The 24560-nt window shown below is 37.0% G+C and overlaps 1 protein-coding gene across 4 annotated transcripts; it reads left to right on the plus strand.

Annotated features, from left to right (window-relative positions):
• Window positions 1-2313: 2313 nt before the first annotated feature.
• LOC307009220 (uncharacterized protein) lies at window positions 2314-7507 on the plus strand. Of its 4 annotated transcripts, XM_079632823.1 has the most exons (7): window positions 2324-2565; window positions 4025-4050; window positions 4401-4470; window positions 4736-4849; window positions 5039-5208; window positions 6659-6759; window positions 7117-7507. In XM_079632823.1, exons 3-6 carry the CDS (start codon window positions 4428-4430, stop codon window positions 6689-6691), a joined length of 360 nt encoding a protein of 119 aa, XP_079488949.1. In that variant the 5' UTR covers window positions 2324-2565; window positions 4025-4050; window positions 4401-4427; the 3' UTR covers window positions 6692-6759; window positions 7117-7507. The 4 variants fall into 4 exon arrangements, 3 of the variants coding, with proteins under 3 accessions (XP_079488949.1, XP_079488948.1, XP_079488950.1); XR_013799971.1 differs by lacking the exon at window positions 4025-4050 and having other exon boundaries at window positions 2314-2565; window positions 4736-4845; window positions 7117-7495; XM_079632822.1 differs by lacking the exon at window positions 4025-4050 and having other exon boundaries at window positions 2327-2565.
• Window positions 7508-24560: the final 17053 nt, after the last annotated feature.

A 24560-nucleotide genomic window follows, 5' to 3' on the forward strand; every position in this document is an offset into this window, starting at 1 on the left:
AAACACAGGCTATAGAGGTTAGTGTCGGGAACCTTTAGACAACCCCGATGCAACATATTACATTATGGGTTGCTTCAGAATGTTGTTATTGGCTCTGCGATGATTTTGATTTTATCGTGAGCTGATTCAATCAGAGCAATGTGTATTTGAGTTTATTGTGGTAGACAGCACTGCTTAAAGCACTATTTGAGCCGATGCGGTCAGGGCATCTTGTAGCTTTCCTTTCCAGAGCATAAATGGGAGAAAATTAGTTTGAAATCTGACAATTGTGTTGTATAGTGGTTATCTAAATATTTAATCTACAAACCCAGCAAACACGCGACGTCTGTTTGACGTTCAGATCATCTCCGTATAACGTCCGTCAGTTCAGAACCACTTTTGTACGTCCTGTGGACGTGCAAAACAGGTTCAAAATTTGAACGTCTGACTAGGACCCCCTATGGATGTCTGTGGACGTTCAAAACAAGTTCAAAAACTGAACGTCTGACTAGGACCCCCTATAGACGTCTGTGGACGTGCGAAACTGGTTCAATATCTGAACGTCTATTTAGGACACCCTATGGATGTCTGTGGACGTTCAAAACAAGTTCAAAAACTGAACGTCTGACTAGGACCCCCTATGGACGTCTGTGGACGTGCGAAACTGGTTCAATATCTGAACGTCTGACTTGGGACACTTTTGGACGTCTGTGGACGTGCGAAACTGGTTCAATATCTGAACGTCTATTTAGGACCCCCTATGGACGTCTGTGGACGTGCGAAACTGGTTCAATATCTGAACGTCTAACTAGGACCCCCTATGGACGTCTGTGGACGTGCGAAACTGGTTCAATATCTGAACGTCTGACTAGGGACTCTTTTGGACGTCTGTGGACGTGCGAAACTGGTTCAATATCTGAACGTCTGACTAGGGACTCTTTTGGACGTCTGTGGACGTGCAAAACTGGTTCAATATCTGAACGTCTGACTAGGGACTCTTTTGGACGTCTGTGGACGTGCGAAACTGGTTCAAAATCTGAAAGTCTGACTAGGGACTCTTGTGGACGTCTGTGGAATTAATCAATTATTTACAATTTCTTTAATTTATATGGATTAAGAAATGGAAACTGTGAAATTTCTGAAATATATTTATTTTGGAAGAATGTGTGCTCAAACTTGCACATTCAGTGCATGCACATTTCCAGCATTAAAAACAATTCAGTAGAATTACAACCTTGCACATATGGTTGAGCCCACAAAGGGCCTAAAATATTACAGTTTTATATTGAAAATGTTGGAGTGGGATCATATGTGTATTTTTGTTTTTGTAAAAACTCCTAATTCAATGTTGATTTAGCACATATACTGCAGTTATGTCCTGGAGGACACAGAATCCTTTACGGATGAACAAATATAGCAAATATGTGTGAGATAGGGTTAGGGTTAGGGTAACCATCCTACTTAAAAATATTTAAATATACCGCAAAGTAAGTAAATCAGAAGCTAAATCTATAATAATGAAAGAAGTTATGAGAATGTGTCAGGATAATAGAGGAAACATGAATACTGGTTTATGTAATAGTTGCAGGTATGATCAACAGAGCATTGTTATGAATCAAGAGGAAAATTTAGGGTTAGGGTTGTTAACCCTAGCACAAAATACAACAAAATTATACACAAAGTTACAGCAAGTAGGAAGCTATTATCGATAATAAGAAAGAAGTTATGAGAATGTGGCAGGAATAGAGGAAGGGGTAGGGTATGCAGAAAGAGGAAACCATCACGATTTTGGTTAGGACACACTGCAAACTCTGCACCTGATCAGCAGTGTTGTGCAATAAATATGATAGCGGGCGGCAGTGGCTCAGGTTCATGCTACAAACCGGAAGGCTACCTAACCCTATTCATCAAGGATGTTAAACTGATCAAACGTTACAGTAAAGACATTTATAATGTTAGAAAATATTTTAAATAAATGCTGTTCTTTTGAACTTTCTATTCATCAAAGAATTTTGAAAAAAAAATTGTACACAACTGTTTTCAACATTGAAAATAATAATGAATGTTTTTTGAGCATTCATCAGCATATTCTAATGATTTCTGAAGGACCATGTGACATTGAAGTGACAATGATGCTTTTTTTTTAATTATTATTATTATTATTTTTTTTATCTATTTTTTATTTATTGTTTTTTTTAATAAAATAAATGCAGCCTTGGTGAGCAGAAAAGACTTATTTTAAAAACATATTTTTTTTTACCGATCTAAAACTTTTGACCTGTAAAATATATAAAACTGTATATATATAAATATATTAAGAAAATATTATTATGAAAATTATTATTTTCTTCATAATAATAACAGTAGCATAAGCATGATCATTCATAAACTGGGGGTGGCACGGTGGCATTGTGGCGCACTGACTAAAACAGTTAGCGACCATATTTTGCGACCATTTTGCGACAACCGTTAGAGGAAAAAACCAAAGAAGAAGAATCGCCACACCGCAACGTCACCTGAAAGGTATCAAGCGAGGCTGCAGACACGGTGATATCCAGAGACTCTGCTTTTATTGAACAAAATCAGGTAGGTACAAAAAAAAACATTAATTTGATATGTTATTCAGTTGACATCAGATGAAGTGAATTAAGTCACGCCTCTTAATACCTTGAAATACTTCTTTAAACGTAGGCATTTTGCGCGGGGTCGACAAACGCGCCGGCGTTGCATAAGTTACAGACTTAAGAAATGTGAGAAAAAATTACAAATTTGTCGAAACAAAACTTTGTGCTTAAACATAATTCTGACCCTCCGTTAACTTTTTTTCTGGAGCACGTGTCTAATCTTAAACAAAACTCAGCAAACAGAGGCATATATCTTTATAATATAAGTGTCTATTTTTAAATGATCGAATTCAAAACTAATATAAATATTTTATGTTTATGTAATCTGTATAAAAAGAGAGATGTCTATCGTTCTCTCATCTGCTAACGTTAATTGTAGGCCTAACGTTAATATGTGAACACGTGAAGAGCACGCGCTTTTCAAGCAAATGTTCTGAGGCAATCCATGAAAACCTGTCAATGTCCACATCAGCTCGATAAAACATATCAAATTTAATCAGATTTATGTACTTTATGTCGTCTTGTGACGATATAAGAATGTTAATCTTGGAAAAATCGACCTCAGAAGTGGATTATTTTCACTTCGAGGAGAATTGGATACAGCTGTGAATAGTAAGTTATTCTTATGTATGTGCTAAATTGTTCTAATCGCTATATGAAATAATGTCTGAAAAACCGCAAAATGAGTGTTTAAATATTTAAATGTCGTGATTTTATATGTATTTGTAAGCAACGTATAACTGCAAATTAAAATGTAACGTTATATGCTCTAAAAAAAAATTATAATCTATCCAAAACTAGAAAACGAAAATTGTCTAACGTTAAACATATTTGTCAAAAATAGACAAATAGTTTTGGATAGATTATACATTTTTTACTGTAAACTAGACTAAATATATAGTATTTTGTCAAAAATAAAGTAGGTAACTTTATGTTGAATTATCAACTGATGTTAGTGTTTGTTCCAATTCAAATCCTTTGAAATATGTATGATGATAACGTATATTTTTACAAAGAAAGATTACGCTTGAACTATTGTTAAAATTTTAATTTTGTTTGACTTATATGTGAAAACTTTAATAAAATGGCAAAACATTTATATTATAAACAAAATCTTACCCATTCAATTATTTTTTATTGTGTTTTATTAGTGACGAATTTGGGGAGAGAATAAATATTTCCAAAGTTTCTGAAAATACAGTATGAGAATTAACTGTGTGTCCTCTTAGCTAAGATGTGCTGAAATACTCTTAGAAAGTCTTAAATGTTGGACTGATATGGCCATTAATTTTAAGAGTTTATCCTAAATTGGCACATTTTTAGTCATAAGATTTTTTTTTTTAATACGGCCCCTGATCTGTATATTTCTGTATATAAAATAGTTGTAGAATTTGAAATATTCTTCTTTATCTCTTTTTTAGGTTGAAGCAATAAAGACAGAAAAAGAGTTAAGTTTATGTTGAAGCAGAAAACCTTTATCGTATGTTGTTTCTCAAACGAAATCAATTGTACTAGGAACTAGTTTGGTTTGAGCACAAACTAGGGCTGCTCGATTATGTAAAAAATCAATAACAATTATTTTGGTCAGTATTGAAACCACTATTATGAATCTCAAATACATTAAGGCCCAGTTCCAGGAATGCACTAATCTTGTTGGTAGTACCAGTTTGCAACAATTATTAGTTAACCCTAAGTTGTTAACACTCCGGAATAGGGATGGGACAATTACCGTTTTCACTATAAACCACAATAAAATTTATTGACTGTTAGTAATATTGTTTAAAATTCAATTATCAGAGCCACGGGTCCAGGCAGAGCCACCAGATGGGACACAAGCAGTCCAGGCACAGCGATTTGTCTAAAGAAGGTATTCCTCCGAATGCAATTCACTGTGGCAAGAGTGTAAATGTTCTAAAGTAGCAGCCATGTCATAGTGCATATTTTTAACAACTGGTTTTAAGATTCTTAGCTTCATGGTTGACCTTAATTTATTCTCTATCAAGTATCATCATGGCTAAAAGTATATTGGTCTTTTTGCACTGACTGCTGAGTACAGCAGAGGCACACAACTTGCTACAAGAGCAATATCCATATTACGAACAATAATGTAATAGACACATTTCGTCTTTCAGATTATGACACGCCCATCCAAAGATCCTCTGGGAGGTCTTTCTCAGAGCAATCCTCTGCACATGAAGCCAGTACAGGGCCTTGTAGGGACCTACGATTTCCAATGTCCATGGCAAGTAAGTACTGAAGTGTTAGAGCTGGTATCAAAAACTATAAAAATGAATTGAACAGGACATACAGCATTAGCAGGTCTAACTTTGAACATCTGTTTAAGGATAACGGTAGCATAATTTTCTAATTGGCTTCTTGTCAGCAGTTTAAACCGACATGTAGACTTTTACATATGTGGTACTTTTTGTTTTCAGAATTTCAAAAAAAAGTTTTGACAAAGCTAGTTGACATCCACCTCGAGGTGAGAAGGCTGGGGAGAAGCGAGCCTCTCCTGTCGTCTGCCCACATCGAGCAGCTAGAAACGATGGACGAGTTTAAAAGAGAGGAGGAACGCCTCAAAGATAAAGATGCCTTTGACTCCCTGGTATGCACAATCTAGAAGTGATATAATTTTATGCACCATTTAATTTATAAATATTATTCTGTGGTATATAAGTCAGAACTTGTTATAGGTTGTTGTTTTTCTAACATGTCAGGAATGTTACACCCTCTCTTTAAAGGAACACTCCGACTTTTTGGGACTTTAGCCTATTCAACTTATCCCCCAGAGTTAGATAAATCCATACATACCTTTTTCATCTCCGTGCGTGCTATAAGTCTGTTTGACGCACCCACCGCTAGCCTAGCTTAGCACAAAGACTGGATGTAAATGGTTGCAGTTAGCATACTAATCCAAATAAGTGACAAAATAACTCTTTCCTATTTACATGTTGTGATTTGTATAGTCACAGAGTGTACAAAAAACAAAGTCACATGAGACACAGACATATTTTAACTGTATAAATACTGGGAACTATATTCTCTGAAGGGGAAGCACTGCTACTTGGGCGGAGTGATAACCGCAGCACCTGAGACGCGCTCTGAACGAACTCTGCTCCTCACCACGGCGCGTCTATATAGTTCCCAGTATTTATACGGTTAAAATATGTCTGTGTCTCATGTGACTTTGTTTTTTGTACACTCTGTGACTATACAAATCACAACATGTAAATAGGAAAGAGTTATTTTGTCACTTATTTGGATTAGTATGCTAGCTGCAACCATTTACATCCAGTCTTTGTGCTAAGCTAGGCTAGCGGTGGGTGCGTCAAACAGACTTATAGCACGCACGGAGATGAAAAAGGTATGTATGGACTTATCTAACTCTGGGGGATAAGTTGAATAGGCTAAAGTCCCAAAAAGTCGGAGTGTTCCTTTAAAGGTGCTTCAACTCAGCAGAATTGGAGAGAGAGATCTGAGAGATGGAATACATAAAATTTTAGACAGGTATTTTTAACAAGATCCCTACATATAGGAACATGTTACACGCAGAACACAAAACGCGTTACATTTATTGTCACAGTTTGCTGGTCGACGGAGGATGTGACGCATCTTAACCAACTTATACTATACACTTTATTCACTAGACCACTGTCCGAAACAAGAAAGCTGTGGAAAAATAGAAAAAGCTTCAGAAAACTGCATTGACTGCCATTTCCATATTTCATAAAAAAAAGTTAAACAAATGTAAGTTGCCTCTGTCATCCGCCCATATAGTGCAGCTGGAGACAATGGAGGAGATTAAATGCTTATTAATTATCTGAAATGCAATCATGAGTCCTCAAAGAAACTTGATGTGTAAGGTATAAAGAGGAGGGGATTTCACAAGTGCAAGGACAGGAAAGTATGTCATTGGAGCTATAAAATGGTCAACTTTCTGGAATCGATTAAACAGAACCACATTTCTTTAGTCTACTCTTGGCACTCACCCATGCTACAGTTCCTGTAGATTACCACACACGTGTCATTTCTAAATGGTGAATTTGTTTCCTCAGGCTCTTCACCAACCGGCTAATGTCGAGTTTTAACATGAAGGGGAAGGGGAAGAAGCAAAAACTGCCTCTAGAATCAACCAAAACATTTGAAGCAATTACAGGTACACAGCAGTTTCCCACGTCATTTAAGTTTAACACTAACTCACTTGTTTTCACTACCTCAACATATTCTAGTGTCAGTCTTAGCAAAAATATTGCAGTCTTACACCTTCCTAACATACAGCGAAGCGAGTTTACAGAACCAATCTTCAGTCAGGTGTATGCTGCCATATACCACACCAGTCACCATGGGTCTGTGCAGTATTGCCACTTAGTTGATATTTGACAGGAGGAATAAGGAACTTCTCAGCTGGTTGTTTTCACATAAAAAATATTGTATGTGAAGTCATTGCAATGTAACACTGGTTTTCTATATATATATATAAAAATGTATATATTTTTTTGTTCAACTCTTGCAGTGGCTGTCTTGAAATGGGATGCAAATGCGACTGAGGCTACAATCAAGCTCCATGCCGCAGACCACCTAAAGCATGCGCCGGGAAGGAAGGGAGGGGGAGGGCACACGGGTTTAAATATTCTATAATTTTCTATTATTATAATTTTTTTGTTCACTTGCCGTTTAAATAATTAAATTAATTGTATTTATTTATCAGCCTGTTCAGCGCTGAGAAGAATGGGAGGGGGAGGGCATACAGGGGTGGTGAAATTTTGTGTAGTTAAGGGAAAATTCTATATATTTTTGTTCACTTGCTTTTTGTTCATTGTTTCAAATTTGTTTTAGTAATCAGCCTGTTCAGATTTTTTTTTTTAAATCATTAAAGATGTAAAAAAATAAAATATTGGCATTTCAAACTATTTATTTATATTTTTGTCCTTTTTAATAGATCAGATGTCATTTATTTCCAATAAGGATACTAAAATGTATTTGCATATCAGGGGTGGGGATAGGTCATTTATTTACAATTTTAAAGCAGTAGTGCGCACTGCTTTCACTATGACTCGAGTGAGTTTTATTGTATACCATGTGGTCATCCAACCTTGTAAACTGATGAAGGTCTGATGACCAAAACATGGTTTAATAAAGATAATAGGGTTAGAGGATAAGACAGGCCTCATTAACTATTAAAATAATAGTTGATTTGTGACATCTGAAATCAAGAAATGTGTCAAATTGTGTGAATGCCCTCTAGACATCTGTAGGTGACATTGAAATGACTTTTTTATTTAGAACCCTGTAAAGATGTTGGACGTCAATAATGATAATTTAAAAAGTTCAATGTGTACGTCAATAGTGAACGTTAAAAAGACGTTGCAAAAACGTTCATTCTGGCTCCTCAGTGGACGTCTTCTGAACATTCACTTTTTATGTCACTTGGACGTCCACAGTTAACGTTGAAAAGACGTTCGTTCTGGCTCTTAAGTGGACGTCTTTTGAACGTTCACGTTATGTCACTTGGACGTAAACAGTGAACGTCAAAAAGACGTCTAAAAAAGACGTTGCAAAAACTTTCATTCTGGCTCCTCAGTGGACGTCTTCTGAACGTTTACTTTTTATGTCATTTGGACGTCCATAGTTAACGTTGAAAAGACGTCTAAAAAAGACGTTCGTTCTGGCTCTTCAGTGGACGTCTTTTGAACGTTTACGTTTTATGTCACTTGGACGTAAACAGTGAACGTCAAAAAGACGTCTAAAAAAGACGTTGCAAAAACTTTCATTCTGGCTCATCAGTGGACGTCTTCTGAACGTTCACTTTTTATGTCACTTGGACGTCCATAGTTAACGTTCAAAAGACGTCTAGAAAAGACGTTCAAGCTGACTCTTCATTGGACGTCTTTTGAACGTTCACTTTTTATGTCACTTGGACGTCAACATTGAACGTCAAAGAGACGTCTAAAAAAGACGTTGCAAAAACTTTCATTCTGGCTACTCAGTGGACGTCTTCTGAACGTTCGACAAAGACGTTGTAATGACGTCGTTTGGACGTGTCTGTGCTCAGTGGGAAACTATTAAGAAAAAAAAGTATTTGCATTTAATCTTTATTCAGTGAATCTGGATGATAGGGATATTTATCAATGCTTTTGTACCTGAATCGACCCTTCGATAAGCCCCGCCTAAAAACGTTATTGACCAATCAGCAACTGTTGCAGTCCGCGATGTTCCCTTTTGGTTTTGCATGGTTTATTTGGATAGTTATTATAAGCCATTTTATGGGCATTATCAACAACAACAACAACAAAAAAAAACAGTAAAACTTCTGTAATAGTGTGTAATAGTGACATGTATGATAAAAGCTGTAGGCAAATTTTTGCGAATCACATCTAGAGAAGTGCACACAGTGGATAAGCCCTCATTCACAAATGAACATGATTAGTAGTAGGGCTGTAAACGATGAATCGCATCCAAAATAAAAGTTTGTGTTTACATAATATATGTGTGTGTATTGTGTATAATTATTTTGTATATATAAATACACACACATGCATGTATATATTTGAGAAATATTTGCATTTATATAGGCTACTGCACATATATTTTTATATAGTTTATATTATATATAAATATAACTATTTTATATATAAATAAATCAAAATTATTAAATATATACATGCATGTGTGTGTATTTATATATTATATATACAAAATAATTATACACAAAACACACACATATATTATGTAAACACAAACTTTTATTTTGGATGCGATTAATCACGATTAATCGTTTACAGCCCTAATGATTAGCAATTACCTCTACATTTGCGCCAAGGTTAATTGACACTAAATAAAACTTATGCTGGGCAACGATTAATCGCAATTAATCGCACCCAAAAAAAAAGTTTGAGTACAGTGTATAATCATTTTGTATATATAAATACACAAATATGTACGTATTTAAGAAATATTTGCATGTATATACTGTATATATATTTATACATAATTTATATTATATTATATTATAAATATTTTATATATAAATAGCACATTTTTTAAAAATATATACATGCATGTGTGTGTATTTATATTTACTAGATAATTATACAAAGTAGGCTACACACACATCTTATGTAAACACAAACTTTTATTTTGGATGCGATTAATTGCTGCCCAGCACTAAAATTTACATTTTATTTTATATTCTGATTAAGGTAGTCAAAGTGTTAACAGTAACAAAAGTTTTCATATATATACTGAATACGTTTTTGAAACTGCAGATAAAAATGCTTCAATGTCACAACTCTTTGCAGTCCATTGCCCATCATGCTTTTTACAGAAATATCTAAGTCATAAGGAATATTCAGCAAAGCTAATTACCGGGCTATTTTTGAGCTATTTGTATCAGTGTATTACTGCTAACAGTGTTACAGTTTTGCACCTGCACATATGCTGGGTTCAGAAACCTCACCCAGTGCAGTGAAATGGGGATCAGGAAGGAATTTGTGTAGCGAATTGAAACGTACCTTGCCAAAGGGAGAATGGACATTGGCAGCCTTGAGCACAATGGTGGAGTTGAGATTTGAACTCCATTTGGTTTAATTTCCTCTCAAGTGAAAGGCAAGGAAGATTAATGAAATATCCCCAAATCCATCCTGTTTTATTTCTATTAAATCAACAGTGAAATGCAACCACTAGGCCTGTTTGTGGATGGAGAATTTGGATAGTGTTTCTCCATCTAGCTAAAGAGACCTCGTGTACTTTCAAGGCAATGAATGATGCTAGTTAAAAAAATTCAGTTGTTCCTTAAGTCAGCCTCTCCGATTGCACGCCATCCTTCAGAGAAGAAATGACCTGCAGTTATTAAATTTAGTATGAGTTACTGTCATGATACGAAATAATCAGTTATTTCACTTTTCCATGGATAACCTCAGGCTTTACCTGCTATTTATTTTCCCCATTATATCTTTTTTCCCGTGCAAAGTTTTATCAGTGATATTTCGTTCTCCAACATCGAGTGGACAGCACTTAAACAAAAACTAAAAAACACCCCAGAAGCACAAATCTCTTGCAGTGGGTGGGCGGTTGGAAAGAACAATACTTTTATGGTGATCTCCAGACTCACTGTCCTTTCAGAAATGTTGGTTTGCACAATAGGCCGCTGTTCTGAATGAAACCCATCCGACCCCACTAATCCGCAGCTTTTCTAGTCATCCTTACAATGGAGCGATTGGGAAGACAAACACGTTAAACTGTTAAGCTAATTCGGACTCTTTTAAAAAAAAAAATGATTCCTCTCCATTCTGCAGGATTAGAGCTCAGTTGTTAGCATGCAGACGTACTCACTCTGTCAGCATCGGTTTAAGTGCTTGCATAGGTGAGTCAACAGCGAGCCCTCACCTGTAGTCACACTAGCGTACGCAGACCGTGGCCCGCACAAGCACGGCCTGTTTTACAAAAAGTGTTTTCAATCCATAAACCGAGACCATTGCTTTTTAAAGCGTGTCTTTTAAGACACCATAAATCTTTCCTTCTCGGCGGCCGCTCCAAAAGCCTTTCTCTGGAGTGACAGTCGGCATACTCGAGTTTGACGATGATTGTTTTCAGTGCCCCCCCTCCTCATCGCCCCACCACACCAGCTCTGCACTCTATCATTTGGAACAATAATAAACAACCACCGACGCGGGCAAAAAAGCCTCCTGAAATCTATTACTGAGAATAGTGTGGTTATGCGGAGAGCGGAGGGGAATGCTCCCCCACCCCCACCCCCCACCCCATGCAAACATCACTGTAATTTCCAATGCCAAACTGATTCGGGCCAGGCTTACCATGCTCTTATCTGATCCTTACGGGTGGTCTCCCCGACCCCTCCTTTTATTCCAGTTGCACAGATCTGGAAATCTTCTTCACACCACACTTGGGTTGCGGGTCTCCCCTGCCAAAAAGCGACTGGAATCATTTCAAGGGAAAAAAGGGAATACAAGTGGTTAGATTGGGGGATTAAGATCACTTACAATATGGGCCGGTTTGTAACGTGCTCTCTGAAGTAACATTCTCCTTTTCATTTGGCTGTCGAGACGCTTGCTGAGGCAAATTTCTTGGTTTTAGAGTAGCAATCAGGCGTTCTTCAAGTCCTGGACCACTGAAGGCCCACCATGTAGATGCTTGTCCTCAATTACAAAGGGGTGAACTTGGTCCTGGAGTTCGACAGCTTTCCTTTGCAGAGAAAATAGTCAATTTCATTTGGCACTGAAATTAACCGATTACAGACCTAAATGTGTGCGTATAATCAATTACACAATTAAATGACTTTATTTATTAATAAGAATATATATATATATATATATCATTATTAGTTGTTAGGGGTTTATCATTTGGACGTGTTTTATCTTGCCAATTTACACATTCAAACGATTTTAGACGCGAAAGAGGTGGTGAAAATCGTGACTTGTTTTCTGTGCGCACAGCCGCACGCAGAGAGATAGAGAGAGGCGCTTTTCAGACAGCGCTGGAACACCGCATTGATTCCTCTTTTGCGTTTACTTGAGCTTGAACGAACACACACAAAATTATGTCTCTCGGTTATGTCATCATAAGTGAACAGTTGAAAAATAAACCGGATGTGTCTCAGTATATTCGGTTCGTGCATTCGGTCTTAAAGTGACAGCAGCCTAATATTCCTGTCATTAATGTTAAAATAAAATAAAAAGACAGACAAGACAAACAGCTTGAACCTATATTTAATTTTTACAGTGAACAAATAGTGTTATAGTGAGGAGAGCAGTCAGGAAGAAAGTGATGACGACTGCTTGTAGGATAAGTGTGTCGCAAAAAGTGTCACTCTAAAAAATACTGGGTTGTTTTAACCCAATTGTGGGTCAAATATGGACAAACCCAGCTGTTGGGTTACATTTTTATAATGCATTTTTAATCCAACATTTGGGTTTGTCCATATTTGACCCAAAATTGGGTTAAAACAACCCAGCAGGTGCTCCCTTGAGATCCAGACCAAAAAAGTTATGTAGGCTACACCCATGTATATATATATATATATATATATATATATATATATATATATATATATATATATATATATATATATAATTGTATTAAATTAATGTATATATAATATAATCTATAGCAATAATATAATTTAAAATATAAATATAATATAAATAATATATTTATATTATGATATATTATAAATATATATTATATTAAATGAAATAATAAATTATAATTATCTATAAAATTTATAATAAATATATATTCTTATATACAGTATAATATACATTATACACTGTGTAAAGTATATAAAACTACAATATATAAAAACATTTATAAACAAATCATAACATTAAATTATGAGAGAGAGAGAGAGAGAGAGAGAGAGAGAGAGAGAGAGAGAGAGAGAGAGAATCTAGTCTAGTGTACAATCTAAAATATTTCTACATAAAAGTAAAAAAAAGTACTACTCACAATTCCCTTAAATTGGTGTCAATTAAAACCTTATTAATGAAGATGACAGTATCCATCAACAGTGGCAGGCCATGCATTTGACGCTGAAACTGATTTGAACGTCTGCACTCTGCCGCAATGCCACATATGTAATGGCACCATAAATACATTTTTACTCAGACACAAAAATGTCTGACAAGGAAATAGTCCTACAATATCACAACATTTTAGCGCGTCCATATGTCAAGACTGGCAATAGAAAAGTTTTAAACACTACCCGATGTTTGCCAAACAATTTTTTCCCTCCATGAAAATAAAAGCTAGGCTGAACGTCAGACACACATCATTTTTTAGAGTGCTCAGTGTAATGTTTTCTGCAGTATAGACTCACAAATGCATTTGAGCTCCGAGCTTCTGGCTGCATCGCAGAACAAACACACACACACACACACACACACACACACACACACACACACACACACACACACACACACACACACACACACACACACACACACACACACACACACACACACACACACACACACACACACACACACACACACACACACACACACACACACACACACACTCCTTTTTCCACTTTCTTTTGGCCGAGTCACATTACAAACATAAGAATTTAATAGCTACTCTTCACTGATGAAGAAACCTTCTCATAATGTTTCTTTTACTTTTCTTTTTTATTCACTGTACCTCGTAAACACAAATCTGTCCAAATATGCAATTTCTTGTCTTTGTGAATATTGTTCTTGGCTGGGCGCACCCCTGATTAGATTATATTGATATAGGGAAGATGTATTTAGAGATAGAAATTAAATGGAGTTCCTTATGCCATGACCCTTAATTTGTTTTAGGTTTTCATTACATATGTTCCTGATTACTTTATTTGCTGATTTGCTATGTCTGTTATTTCTCATTACTACAGATTCAAGTACATCTGAAACTAAACCTGAGCAGGTTTTCACTTGGAATTAATTTAGCCAAGTCTTTAGCACAACAACAGTGCATATATTTGTTATATAATATATAACAGTAACAATAAAATAATGTGTTCTGAGAAATAAAAATGGACACTTTGGCTTTTCAGACAAATGGGATAAAAAAAGAGAAAAACAGGAAGGCGGCAATAACAATTTTAACATCATAATATAAGATGAAATAAAGTGTGTTCTAGTCTCAGACATTGACTGCACCAAAACGTATTTATTTACTCCTTTTTTTTCATTTTTTTTTTTTACCAAAGACAATCTTTTTGTCAGGAAACATTTTGAATCACTAAATGCCTTGGGAAATTTGAGTAGCCAAAATGTTCATGCATAATACATGTGAAAGCAAAACAGGGTGTATCAAATATTACGCGGTCTGGACATGTACCTTTCAAAAAACATGAAGATTGGTTACACTAAAATTGCAGCAGCTTGGTAATTTCCTAGAAAGCACATGCACATTTGTTTCATCAGTAGGTAACAAGAGGCCCCTTGACAGAATTCGATAAAGCCATACAGTAATATAATGATTTCATGTGAGTTACTGTCTTCACGCACTCTGAAAGAGCATGTCAGACATTACAGTAAACCAAGCCTGAAATTTGGACCTGATTACGTGGCTTTGCGCCCACAGTGCAAGTTGATGGTAGAATGAGAAATGCCCCTCTCCCCACTTTAGACGCTAAAGACATCACCCATGCTCTCAGTGGATTCTCCCTGCATGTAAACTCAAGAACTGAATAAGAAGCACCAGATGTATGTTAGTTCTCGATCCTCCACCTCTGCCCTTTGGAAATGTCTTAAATTTCCCGGGATGTTTCTGTCGAAGAGGACTCTTTCAGGGCAGACAGCTTTAGAATAAAGTTTCCATCCCACCTACCATGTGGTGCCCCGTCTTCACGCAAGTGCCTCTACGTCTGCATTTATCCTATTACCGAAATCTACCAGGATCCAATTCATCTCGGCGAACAGTTGGAAAAATATGTGATTTGATGAGACCTAAAAAAGCTCAGCTTGTGGTGCCCATCTTGTCCCTGAATCTAATTCTCCACGATTTGAGCTGCCAAACATCCCAGCCGGGCTTAATACCTTATATCAAATCCCTCTAAAAGCGTATAATTTCCAGCGATTGCTCACACTTGCGGCCTACTTACAAACACATCGGCAACTGGGCGGTGGAAAGCCACCAGAGTACACATTCTCGGTCTCGTTGTGTTTTTGACCGCTGCCAACCTATTTATTTTTCACATTCTAAGTGATGGCTGAGAGAGTCGAGGAACAAAGAGTCATTCTGCAAGCTTGTGCAACATTAGCACGGTTCCATTTTCCACATCACTGTTGACTGGAGAAAAGTTGCATTTTTTCCTTTTCAACATGCTCATATTCTGCTCCGATATAATAGCTATGTGGTACGACCGGCAACAATTTCACTAGACAGAGAGACAGGCTTTTCTTATCCAAAGAAACATGTAATATCTTAAATATAATGTTTATAATTGTGGGATTTTTCAACATGGTGCGTAGTGTACAGAACCGAAATGGTTGCAAAAAAAAAAATCATCTCGGGCCAAATCATTCACTGGAAATAGATAATTGTGACTGAGCTAAAACCATAACCATAGCTCTCACCAAGGTATTACAGGCATAAGAAACCAAATAGTCAACCAAAGTTGTTTCATGTCTGAATTTCCAGGACAATATCCAATGACCCTCTTTAGAGGAATATCATAACTGAGTGATGGCCAAGCACAATCCAGCCCATGAATCTGTCACCCTAATACAGTTTGCACTATCATTAAATTATTGTTAGTGCTGCAGTTAGTGTGCGGTTCGTAACCGGCAGTAATATTCTTGTTTTATTTCACATCTTTTGTTGTTACATAATAAATTGGACCAACTGCGTTCATCCAAAAGGAGCAAATAATTACAGATCATGGCTTTAAATGTTATTTCACAGTCCACATTTTGGTTTGTCTACGATGTCTAATAGTTTACCCAAGTACTGCTAAAGTAAAGGAATGTGTTTTTTTCCCCCTACGTTTTTCCTCCCCAGTGAACCACAAAAAGGCCAACACTTGGTCACCTCAGGACTTTATATTTAGATATCATGTGGAATATTTTCAAACACATCAGAGAAATGATTCCCGTCCCGAAGCCTAGCTGCGTTTTTGAAAAAGACCTTTGAGTTACTGCTTTTACCAACTGGAAAATGCCTCGTCAAACCAAGCAAAGCGGGTCTCCATTTGGATGTCACATAATAAGTGAAAACCCAAGGAAAAACGGGTCATCAGAATTCCATAACCACACACAAGTCCCGCCTCTCAGGGGAGCCACCATGGAAAGCAAAGCGCTGCCGAGAGTCACTCCTGTTTTGGCTCTGAGGAATAATGATGCATTTACGATATATTCTGAGAACGCTTTTATCCAAAAATAGATGTAAAAGGCGTTGATCAACAGTAACATTATAAAATATGATTCAAAATAATTGTTTTCAATCAAAATATATTTTAAAATGTAATTTATTCCTGCGATGGCATTACTCCAGTCACACAATCCTTCAGAAATCATTCTAGTATGCTGATTTGGTGCATAAAAAAAAGTCTTATAAGTATCAATGTTGAATAATTTTTTTACCCCCAGGATTTTTTAAATGAAAGAAATTAGATAAATTGAATGCATCTTTGCTTAATAAAAGTATAAGTAACTTTATATGATTTCAACCTCCCCCCCACCCCCCCATTATTTTCACAATTTTTTTATTTGATTTTTTTAAACAAAAGTGTTTATAAAGTTCAGTCGAAACCAGGTCCTTGATGTTTAGAAGTTGTAGTGAGACTCTGCTTCACTCTGTAATTACATCATTGCTTTGCATTACTGGTTGAGGTCAATGATGTCATTAAGTCTGAGCAGCTTCCAAAAATTTCTGCAATGGGTTTATTGTATGAGTAAATCTACTGTTTGTTTCACTAATTCCTAATATCATTAACCGGCTGTTTTACATGCCCCTGAAATTCAATCAAGCCAAATAGCTCTCTTTCTGTCTCTCTCTCTTTTCTCTTTCTCTTACGCACTCTCAGCCACAGCTTAACATGAACTACTTTATTTGTTGAGTGCTTTTTAGAGCTGCAATTAAAGGCACTGTTTTATTCTGTTTGCTCTGCGGGCCTTAATTAACAATGCAGAGCCATTTATTACATTACTGCTTGTAAAATGTAAGTACCTCCCCATATTGGATGCAGGATTTCACTAGAAGAGCCTCGGGGAGAATTTGACACTTCGCCGAAGCCAACGCAAAGCTCCCTTTTTATTTCATCGACTCTAGAGATGCATTGCGATGTCAGAAATATAGACGTTTGCTTTAAATTATTAGTACTTTTTTAAGTAAACACAAGAATCTGGATACTCCGGGGCAGCCTGGGGAGCTGTCCGTTAACAGACGGATTGGGTTTAAAGACCGCGACTTTGGATGCGCGACTGATAAGACGCAGCGACTCTACGCGTTTATGGGATACACAGCAATAACGCAGGGGCCGGAAAAGCCCCTGATCCCTTCTCATAATAGCATTTTCCTAACTGCCTCTTTATCATAGGCAATTTCGAAAACTCTTCAGGGAATCCTTTTTTTCAGCCGTGGAATCACCATCTCGCAATAAATTCCACCTTTAAAAAAGTGTGGACCATGTGTTTTATGAAGTCCAAGTTCAGTCAGAGTGCAGGCTGAACCAGGGCCCCGTAGTCTCTGGGTTTCATCTGATTTGCGGTGGCAATAAAGGTGCAGGGGAGGGGGGGAAGAAATCCCTCCACATGCTGCCCGTTTCAGATGTGTTTTGGATTGAAAATAGGATTAATGTGCTAAAGTGTGATTAGAATGGTTAAACACGATTAATTGGAACGGACTCGTATCGCCAGGGGAGCGGGGCGGGCGGAGGGAGGGGGTGTTCCTGGACGGCCTCCAGTTCACCAAGTGAACAAAGCACACCAACTGTCCAGGATTTTCCATGTCTCCACTGGTGCGCCTTTTCCTTTGCATTTTCTCATAGCCAGCTTGTCTGAAGGCAGATTAAATGCAGCTGAGAATGTTGGTGTAGGCCTGCAGCGTGGGACCCTCTGGGAATAGGCAGGAACCACGAGCTTGGACTTGGCCTGAGCTGCGCTGCTTGAAAACAGCCATGCACCCAGGGCAGAGGTCCAGGTGGATCGGCAAGGGAGAGGGGAGTAATTTGGGGTTATTTAAAATGATCTATTAAACCCCTGAACTTTAATCAGGGTTGCTACTATACTGACAGGCATGATTTACTTACAAATCAAGATGATGGGGATGGGAGGGGATGGATAAGGTCAGAATTTGCGTACTTGATTTTCGGCGGACGATCAGGCGGAGTCCCGGCGCGCTAACCATTCCCGGGCCGAGCGAGCTGACTCATTAGCACCTCGGAGACGGATCCGAGTAGCTGATGGAGCGGCGAGCTGCACTCGAGGGGTGGGGTGGAGGGGGTGAGATCACGCAAGGAGCTGACACACTTGTTTGAGTTCTGTCTAAACACAGCAGGGCTCTGACAGACACCTAAAGTCAAACTGTTTTACCCCAGACTCACTAACTCACAGAGCAGAGCCCGCATTTCAAATGTGATTAGCCCTCATCATCGGAGGGTTGAAGAAGTTAACGGTCGCGTAAACACTGAGCCAGGGACGGCGGGAGAGGCGCAGCCACGGGGCAAAAGTCGCAGAGGACATGAAGAGTGACATCTGAAGATCAAGGGGTCTCGTTCTAAAACAAAAACAGTTTAAGCGCAAGGTTAGCAAACATGTGATTTAGCACGGTCACGTTTTCAAGAAAAGCTTTGAAGTCATACAAAAAGAAATACAATGTTGTAATTAAACTTCAGGACACTGAAACCTTGTACATGCTTGTTCATGTATATGAAAAAAAATTATAAAAAAAAAAGCACATTCAAAAACATGAATAAAACGTTAGGCCTGCTCTTTACAAATAAATGTGTCTAGCATACCTGTTATGCCCTTTGGTGTTTATATATGTCATAAATAATTTACTGAAAACATGTAAAAAAAAAAAAAAAAATTACAACAATTTTTTTAAATATTTGGAATTTAATAAATTATTAAAGTTAAAAAAAAATGTTTATTGATTATTATTTGTATTATTATAATTAACCAGTCACTGACAATCACTCTGTAAACCAACCACTCAAAATTGTAAGATACAAAGCCTGTTCATTTGTTTTGTAATTAATTATATAATATGCTAATTAAACAATCAATTGTAATTATTCACATGTATCAATAGTAGCAGATCAAATAAATAAAGATAATTCAAAGACACAATTGATATCAATTAAATAATCAGATGTTAAAAAAACCCTGTGTGGCAGCAATTAATACATACTTTCTAATCTCTCTATGTTCTTGTTGAACCGTAATGATTGACAGAGTGTTGACAGGTAAGCCCCGCCCCCTCTGTGTTTCACCACATTCACTGCTCTTCTGCTCAGACCGCTATGCATTGGAAGATTCTGACAACTCATAAAAGTATACGGGTTCTGGCAGCTGCTGCCCATAAACAGCTGCTGAACCCTATAAAACCATTATGAGGTCCTGCTCGGGTTCAGCAGGAAACAGACATATCAATGTGTAAAACGAGTGGATAGATAAAGCAACTGATTTAAATGATGTGCAGCATTTAGCATCTTAAACAAAATGGAAGAGTTTTTTTATTTTTATTCCTTTATTAAGTCTCGTGAACATCCGGACTGCCTTATCACATGCAAGTATGGATTAACAAAATTCAGATGTCTCTTATTTTAAGGAAAATAAGATAAGTGATAATAGAAAAAAAATGGGGCAAAAGAAGTACAATATGCCACGCAGCGGATCTGCTGTGCATGAACATGCTGTATTCATTTGTTTTGCAAATAGACAAGCCAACAAAAACTTGCAGTCATTGCTGGTTTGAGTTCCAAATTCATCACCTTTCTTGCTTAAGCCTGAGGAATATACACTGGGTTTTTTGTATGTGAAAGGGTCCGCAACATCACAGAACGCAGTGTTTCTCCAAAAATGATCAAATGTCAAGACTTAGCTAGTTATAGGCTTTTGTGTTAAACCCTCTGGTTGGGTCGACCTGGCAGAACGTTAATATGCATTGTCAGAGGATTTGAGGTAGAGCTGACTTTCTGATGCCTATGTATAATTGCCGGGGTCAAGGCCGTATAAGCTTTGGCGCTGGCGACTATAGCAGGCATTATATATTATTATATGATGAGGGACTTCAGACTCTCGTAAAGTAAAGTATCAAGGGCATTTCCCTTTACTTTTAGCTTTGGGGCCTGGATTTTGTAAGAATCAGGCCCTGGCTCCTCAGTTAAATGTGTTTTGTTTGGCAGATTAGTTTCCAAAAATCTTATTTTAAATTAAAAGACAACATAATAAAACAAAACAGGCACAAAAACTCCATAATAATAAAAACTCCAGGTCTGATCTAAAAGTAAAGAGCATTTCCTCTTCAAATGCAAATGTTATATCTTCACTGCATCATTTACACTGTCAATGTCACACGGTAAATAGTAATGATAGAGCTATTAATAATATTATATGACATCGACTATGTTCAGAATAGCACACTTTCACCCAAATATATATATATACACACACACACACACACACACATACTGTTTTTATACAGTATACTGTTTGTATACTCCACAGTTTGCGAATCTTGAACTACAAGTTCCAAAAGGCACGTGGAATACTCCTAATGCAATGCACTTGATCATTAATTTACAGTGTGATGGATGGATTTTATTATTATTATTATTCATACAAAAGTTATTGTAAAATCAAATTTAAAATAAGATATGAAGTCACAATTTTGAGAAAAAATTGCAAAGAAAGTCTCAATTTTTAAAGATTTAAAGTCTCAATTATGAGAAATAAAGCTTCAATTACAATATATAGTCATAATATAAATATTTAAGTATAAATATAAAGTCAAGTTTTTTTTTTTATAGAAATAAAGTAAAAAATATTCCACATTTAGATCTAATGGTCAAAAGTTACAACATTTTAAATTTAATCGACAAAATTAGATTAAAAATGCAAAATAACCACAATTATTTCCAAGATGAGACATTGACGCCACTGAGTTAAACATACAGACAATACAATGAGGTCCTGTAACAATAATTCAGCATTCAAATTAAAACTAATTACATGTTAGTATAGAATGGATACCATTTCACTTACTATTATTTACACAACTGTAAGCAGTGTACATTATTTACTGCACTGTATTCAGTATACGCATTAAGCAAGCATTCCATTCTGACCACAGACACTCAAAACAGTATTAAGGCAGATATCTCTGTGCTTCGGTGATCATTTAGTGATGTTAGAGATGGTGATGATAGATTTAGTGACGGCGACACAATTTCCTGCAGTTCCTTCCATTCAAACTAGTAAAAAGTTTGATGTGCGCTAGTTAGAACTGGCAGAGAATCATCAAGGCAGCGCTTCTTTCTGATCGGGAGCGCTCATGCTGAGATGAATAGTAATGCACACGGGGGAAGTATTTCATTCACATATGCCAAACATCAGCAGGAGCCGTAGGATGCACAGTGGACGTGTCCTTTCTAAGTGTCACTTTTATTACAGGCCCGGCTGGCTACGAAAAACCGCCCGCACTCAGCCCACTGCAAGTCATTTCTCTTCCATTTTCCACTACACACTGACATCTGATGGCCTGATGCTAGAGAGGTCTGAAAAACCAATTTACCTCCATCTCTTTTTTTTTTATGGACTATTTTTCTTTCTCATCTGCCGCTTTCCATATTGAAGCTCATGAGTTGCACGTAAGAACAAAAAAGAGCTATGTTTCACATCGTACCATGATTTAGAAAATATACTAGTGAATGTTAACATCCATAGGTCATGGCATGTACTATAAACGTCATGTTCTATAATGAAGACGCCTCTAAAAATCATTGATACCAGATGGGTATCAGTCCCAGGGTGAATAAATATCCCACTCTCTTTTTCATGTGGTCGAGAGAAACATATCCAGCAAGATGTTCTCAACGTGCCTGCCAGTACGCTGAAAATGATGTATTAGAGAGCAAAGAGACAACATAGCTAATCTTGAAATAACTTTCTCATGTTGTCTTGCGCAATTTCACTGTTTCTATATATCAGATAACACGTGTTGTCAGGCCTCGGAGTGCACTACATCATCTGTGATTCAGATGTTCATGAATACTCTCTGAAACACACCGACTGTTTTGCTATTTGCACAACGGCTATTTGTCTGCTACACTACGGGTTTTCTCTCAAATCCCCCAGAGGTAATTTCCCAGTGAATTTGTGATGTTTGTTCAAAATAGATCTTTGAAAACAAATCGAAGAAGTGTTTACCGAAAAGTAATTCACTTTGGCCCCGTTCATTTTTCATTGAATTAGCTACACACACATAAAATGTTTTGACTGTTCCTACAAGACCATAAGTGCACTAAATTCATAATCATTGCTGACAGACATAACACGTTTGTGCTGCAAAAGTGCAGCGAGGGAATAAAAATGACAATTTATCAGACAACAGAAATGTGTTCTCACATCCTTGAGGGTATCAAATATATTATTAGGCTTCTCTAACAACACTGTTCCTTTGGCTAATATATAAGGGATTATATACCGTACATATGGGAATCATCATAAAGATGTATTTTAATTTTAATGTTTTGAATTCCTCAACAGCTCCTGTAATGATTTTTTTTGGTACTTTTACGAAATACATATTTAGAAAAAAATGCAATTCTGTTTCAAAATGAAGAGAACAATGTCTTTTTAGAGGCAGCACAAAATGCACTCATCTTAAGCTTAAATTAAAATGATACTTTAAAAGAAAAATAATAAACAAACAACATATTTCATTTATATATATATATATATATATATATATATATATATATATATATATATATATATATATATAATTAAAAATATATAAAATATGAATGACAAAATGCAGTCTTTAACTATATCTTTCTTTATTTTAACTACACATTGCCATATGAACAAAGTCTCAGTCATAAGAGTCATTTGTTCACGAATCAAACTTCACTTGTCGCTCTGCATGTTTGTGATTCACTAAAAAGAACCGGCTCATTAGAGTCATTTGTTTGGGAGTCCAACTATACTGGCTGTGCTGTATGTTTTTGAATCACTAAACAGAAACGGCTGATTCAGGAATCGAACAGTCACGCTGTATGTTTTTGATTACCAAAAAAACCCAGCTCATTAAAGTACATTTTTTTGGGAAATGTATTTTAGCGCGGTTTTCAGTTTTTCTCTGCAGAAGAATGAATGTGTGAAAAACTGTTAATGAATGGCAGTTGGTGGTTCTTGTATATATTTTTTGGAAACATAACATTCTCTCTCACACACACACACACACACACACACACACACACACACACACACACACACACACACACACACACACACACACTCTACTAGCATATATCTGTGTTTGCTCAGACGATGTTGCGCCTTCAGACAGCCGACTGAATAGACCTGCAGCTCTTCAAGAACATTGCCCTTGACTTGACTCTCAATCCAACAATTAGGCAGAGGGCTCACTGGAAGGGACGTCTCCAGGCCCCACACCCCCCGCCGGTTCCGCTAGAAGACATTCCATAACCCAAGATTGAGAGATTAATTTAGATTATCAGCAGCATGAGCCAAACCCAATCTGATTACTCCACCTTTAGGCTTAATAGGTAAAACAAACAGTGATATCTCTGGATCTTATCTACGGACAATTGTATCTGATGAGAGCGGTTGATAAGGAAGGTACCACTCAGAGGAAGCGGTACACCCGGGTCTTTTCCGTGGACCCGGCAGGAGGCTCCTGGGTAAAGCCTGAATAACAAATGAGTTTGCTGCGGATTTGGCTAATCATCCCAGGCCTCGAAGCCCCCCGGACAATTCTCAACTTATCGCAAGAGTCAGAGCACTTGAACTGGAGACCCCTACCCCTAATTAACAACCCACCACAAATGAAAACCAGCTGCTAATAATTACATAATTAAAGTGCCTATGGGGGGAAAAAAAGCATAATTTCTGCAGCCATCGCCATAAATCTTCTGCTGTCCGAGCCCATACTTTCAACGTGAACTTTTTCCCGAGCAGGTTAATGCATTACTCATACAAAAAACAGTATCCCTTTGTATTTTTATTGGACCTGCTTTATAACAAAGAGAAGTCTGAGTGGTCTAAGTGAATGTCTATGGCTTGCCGAGGGCACAGGCGCTTTGACGCTTCGGCATGTCACCATCTGCGAAGGCTTTTTTGCTCTCGAGTCCGATCACAGAGGGGGGTCATTACAGACATAAACAAGCTGCCGCTTTACACCTACTTCTGTGACTAAACACACCCACATAAATAGAAAGAAAGAAAAATGAAACATCTTAGCTTTATTATTGCAAAAAATAATTGT

Source organism: Phoxinus phoxinus, assembly GCF_949152265.1.
Source record: "Phoxinus phoxinus genome assembly, chromosome: 13".
NCBI lineage: Eukaryota > Metazoa > Chordata > Actinopteri > Cypriniformes > Leuciscidae > Phoxinus > Phoxinus phoxinus.

Coding starts and splice junctions, on each gene's coding strand:
- LOC307009220 (XM_079632823.1), top strand. CDS start 4,428: ATGGGACACAAGCAGTCCAGGCACAGCGATTTGTCTAAAGAAG. Junction 4,850..5,038: donor ATTTCCAATGTCCATGGCAA/GTAAGTACTGAA, acceptor TTTTGTTTTCAG/AATTTCAAAAAAAAGTTTTG. Junction 5,209..6,658: donor AAGATGCCTTTGACTCCCTG/GTATGCACAATC, acceptor TTGTTTCCTCAG/GCTCTTCACCAACCGGCTAA.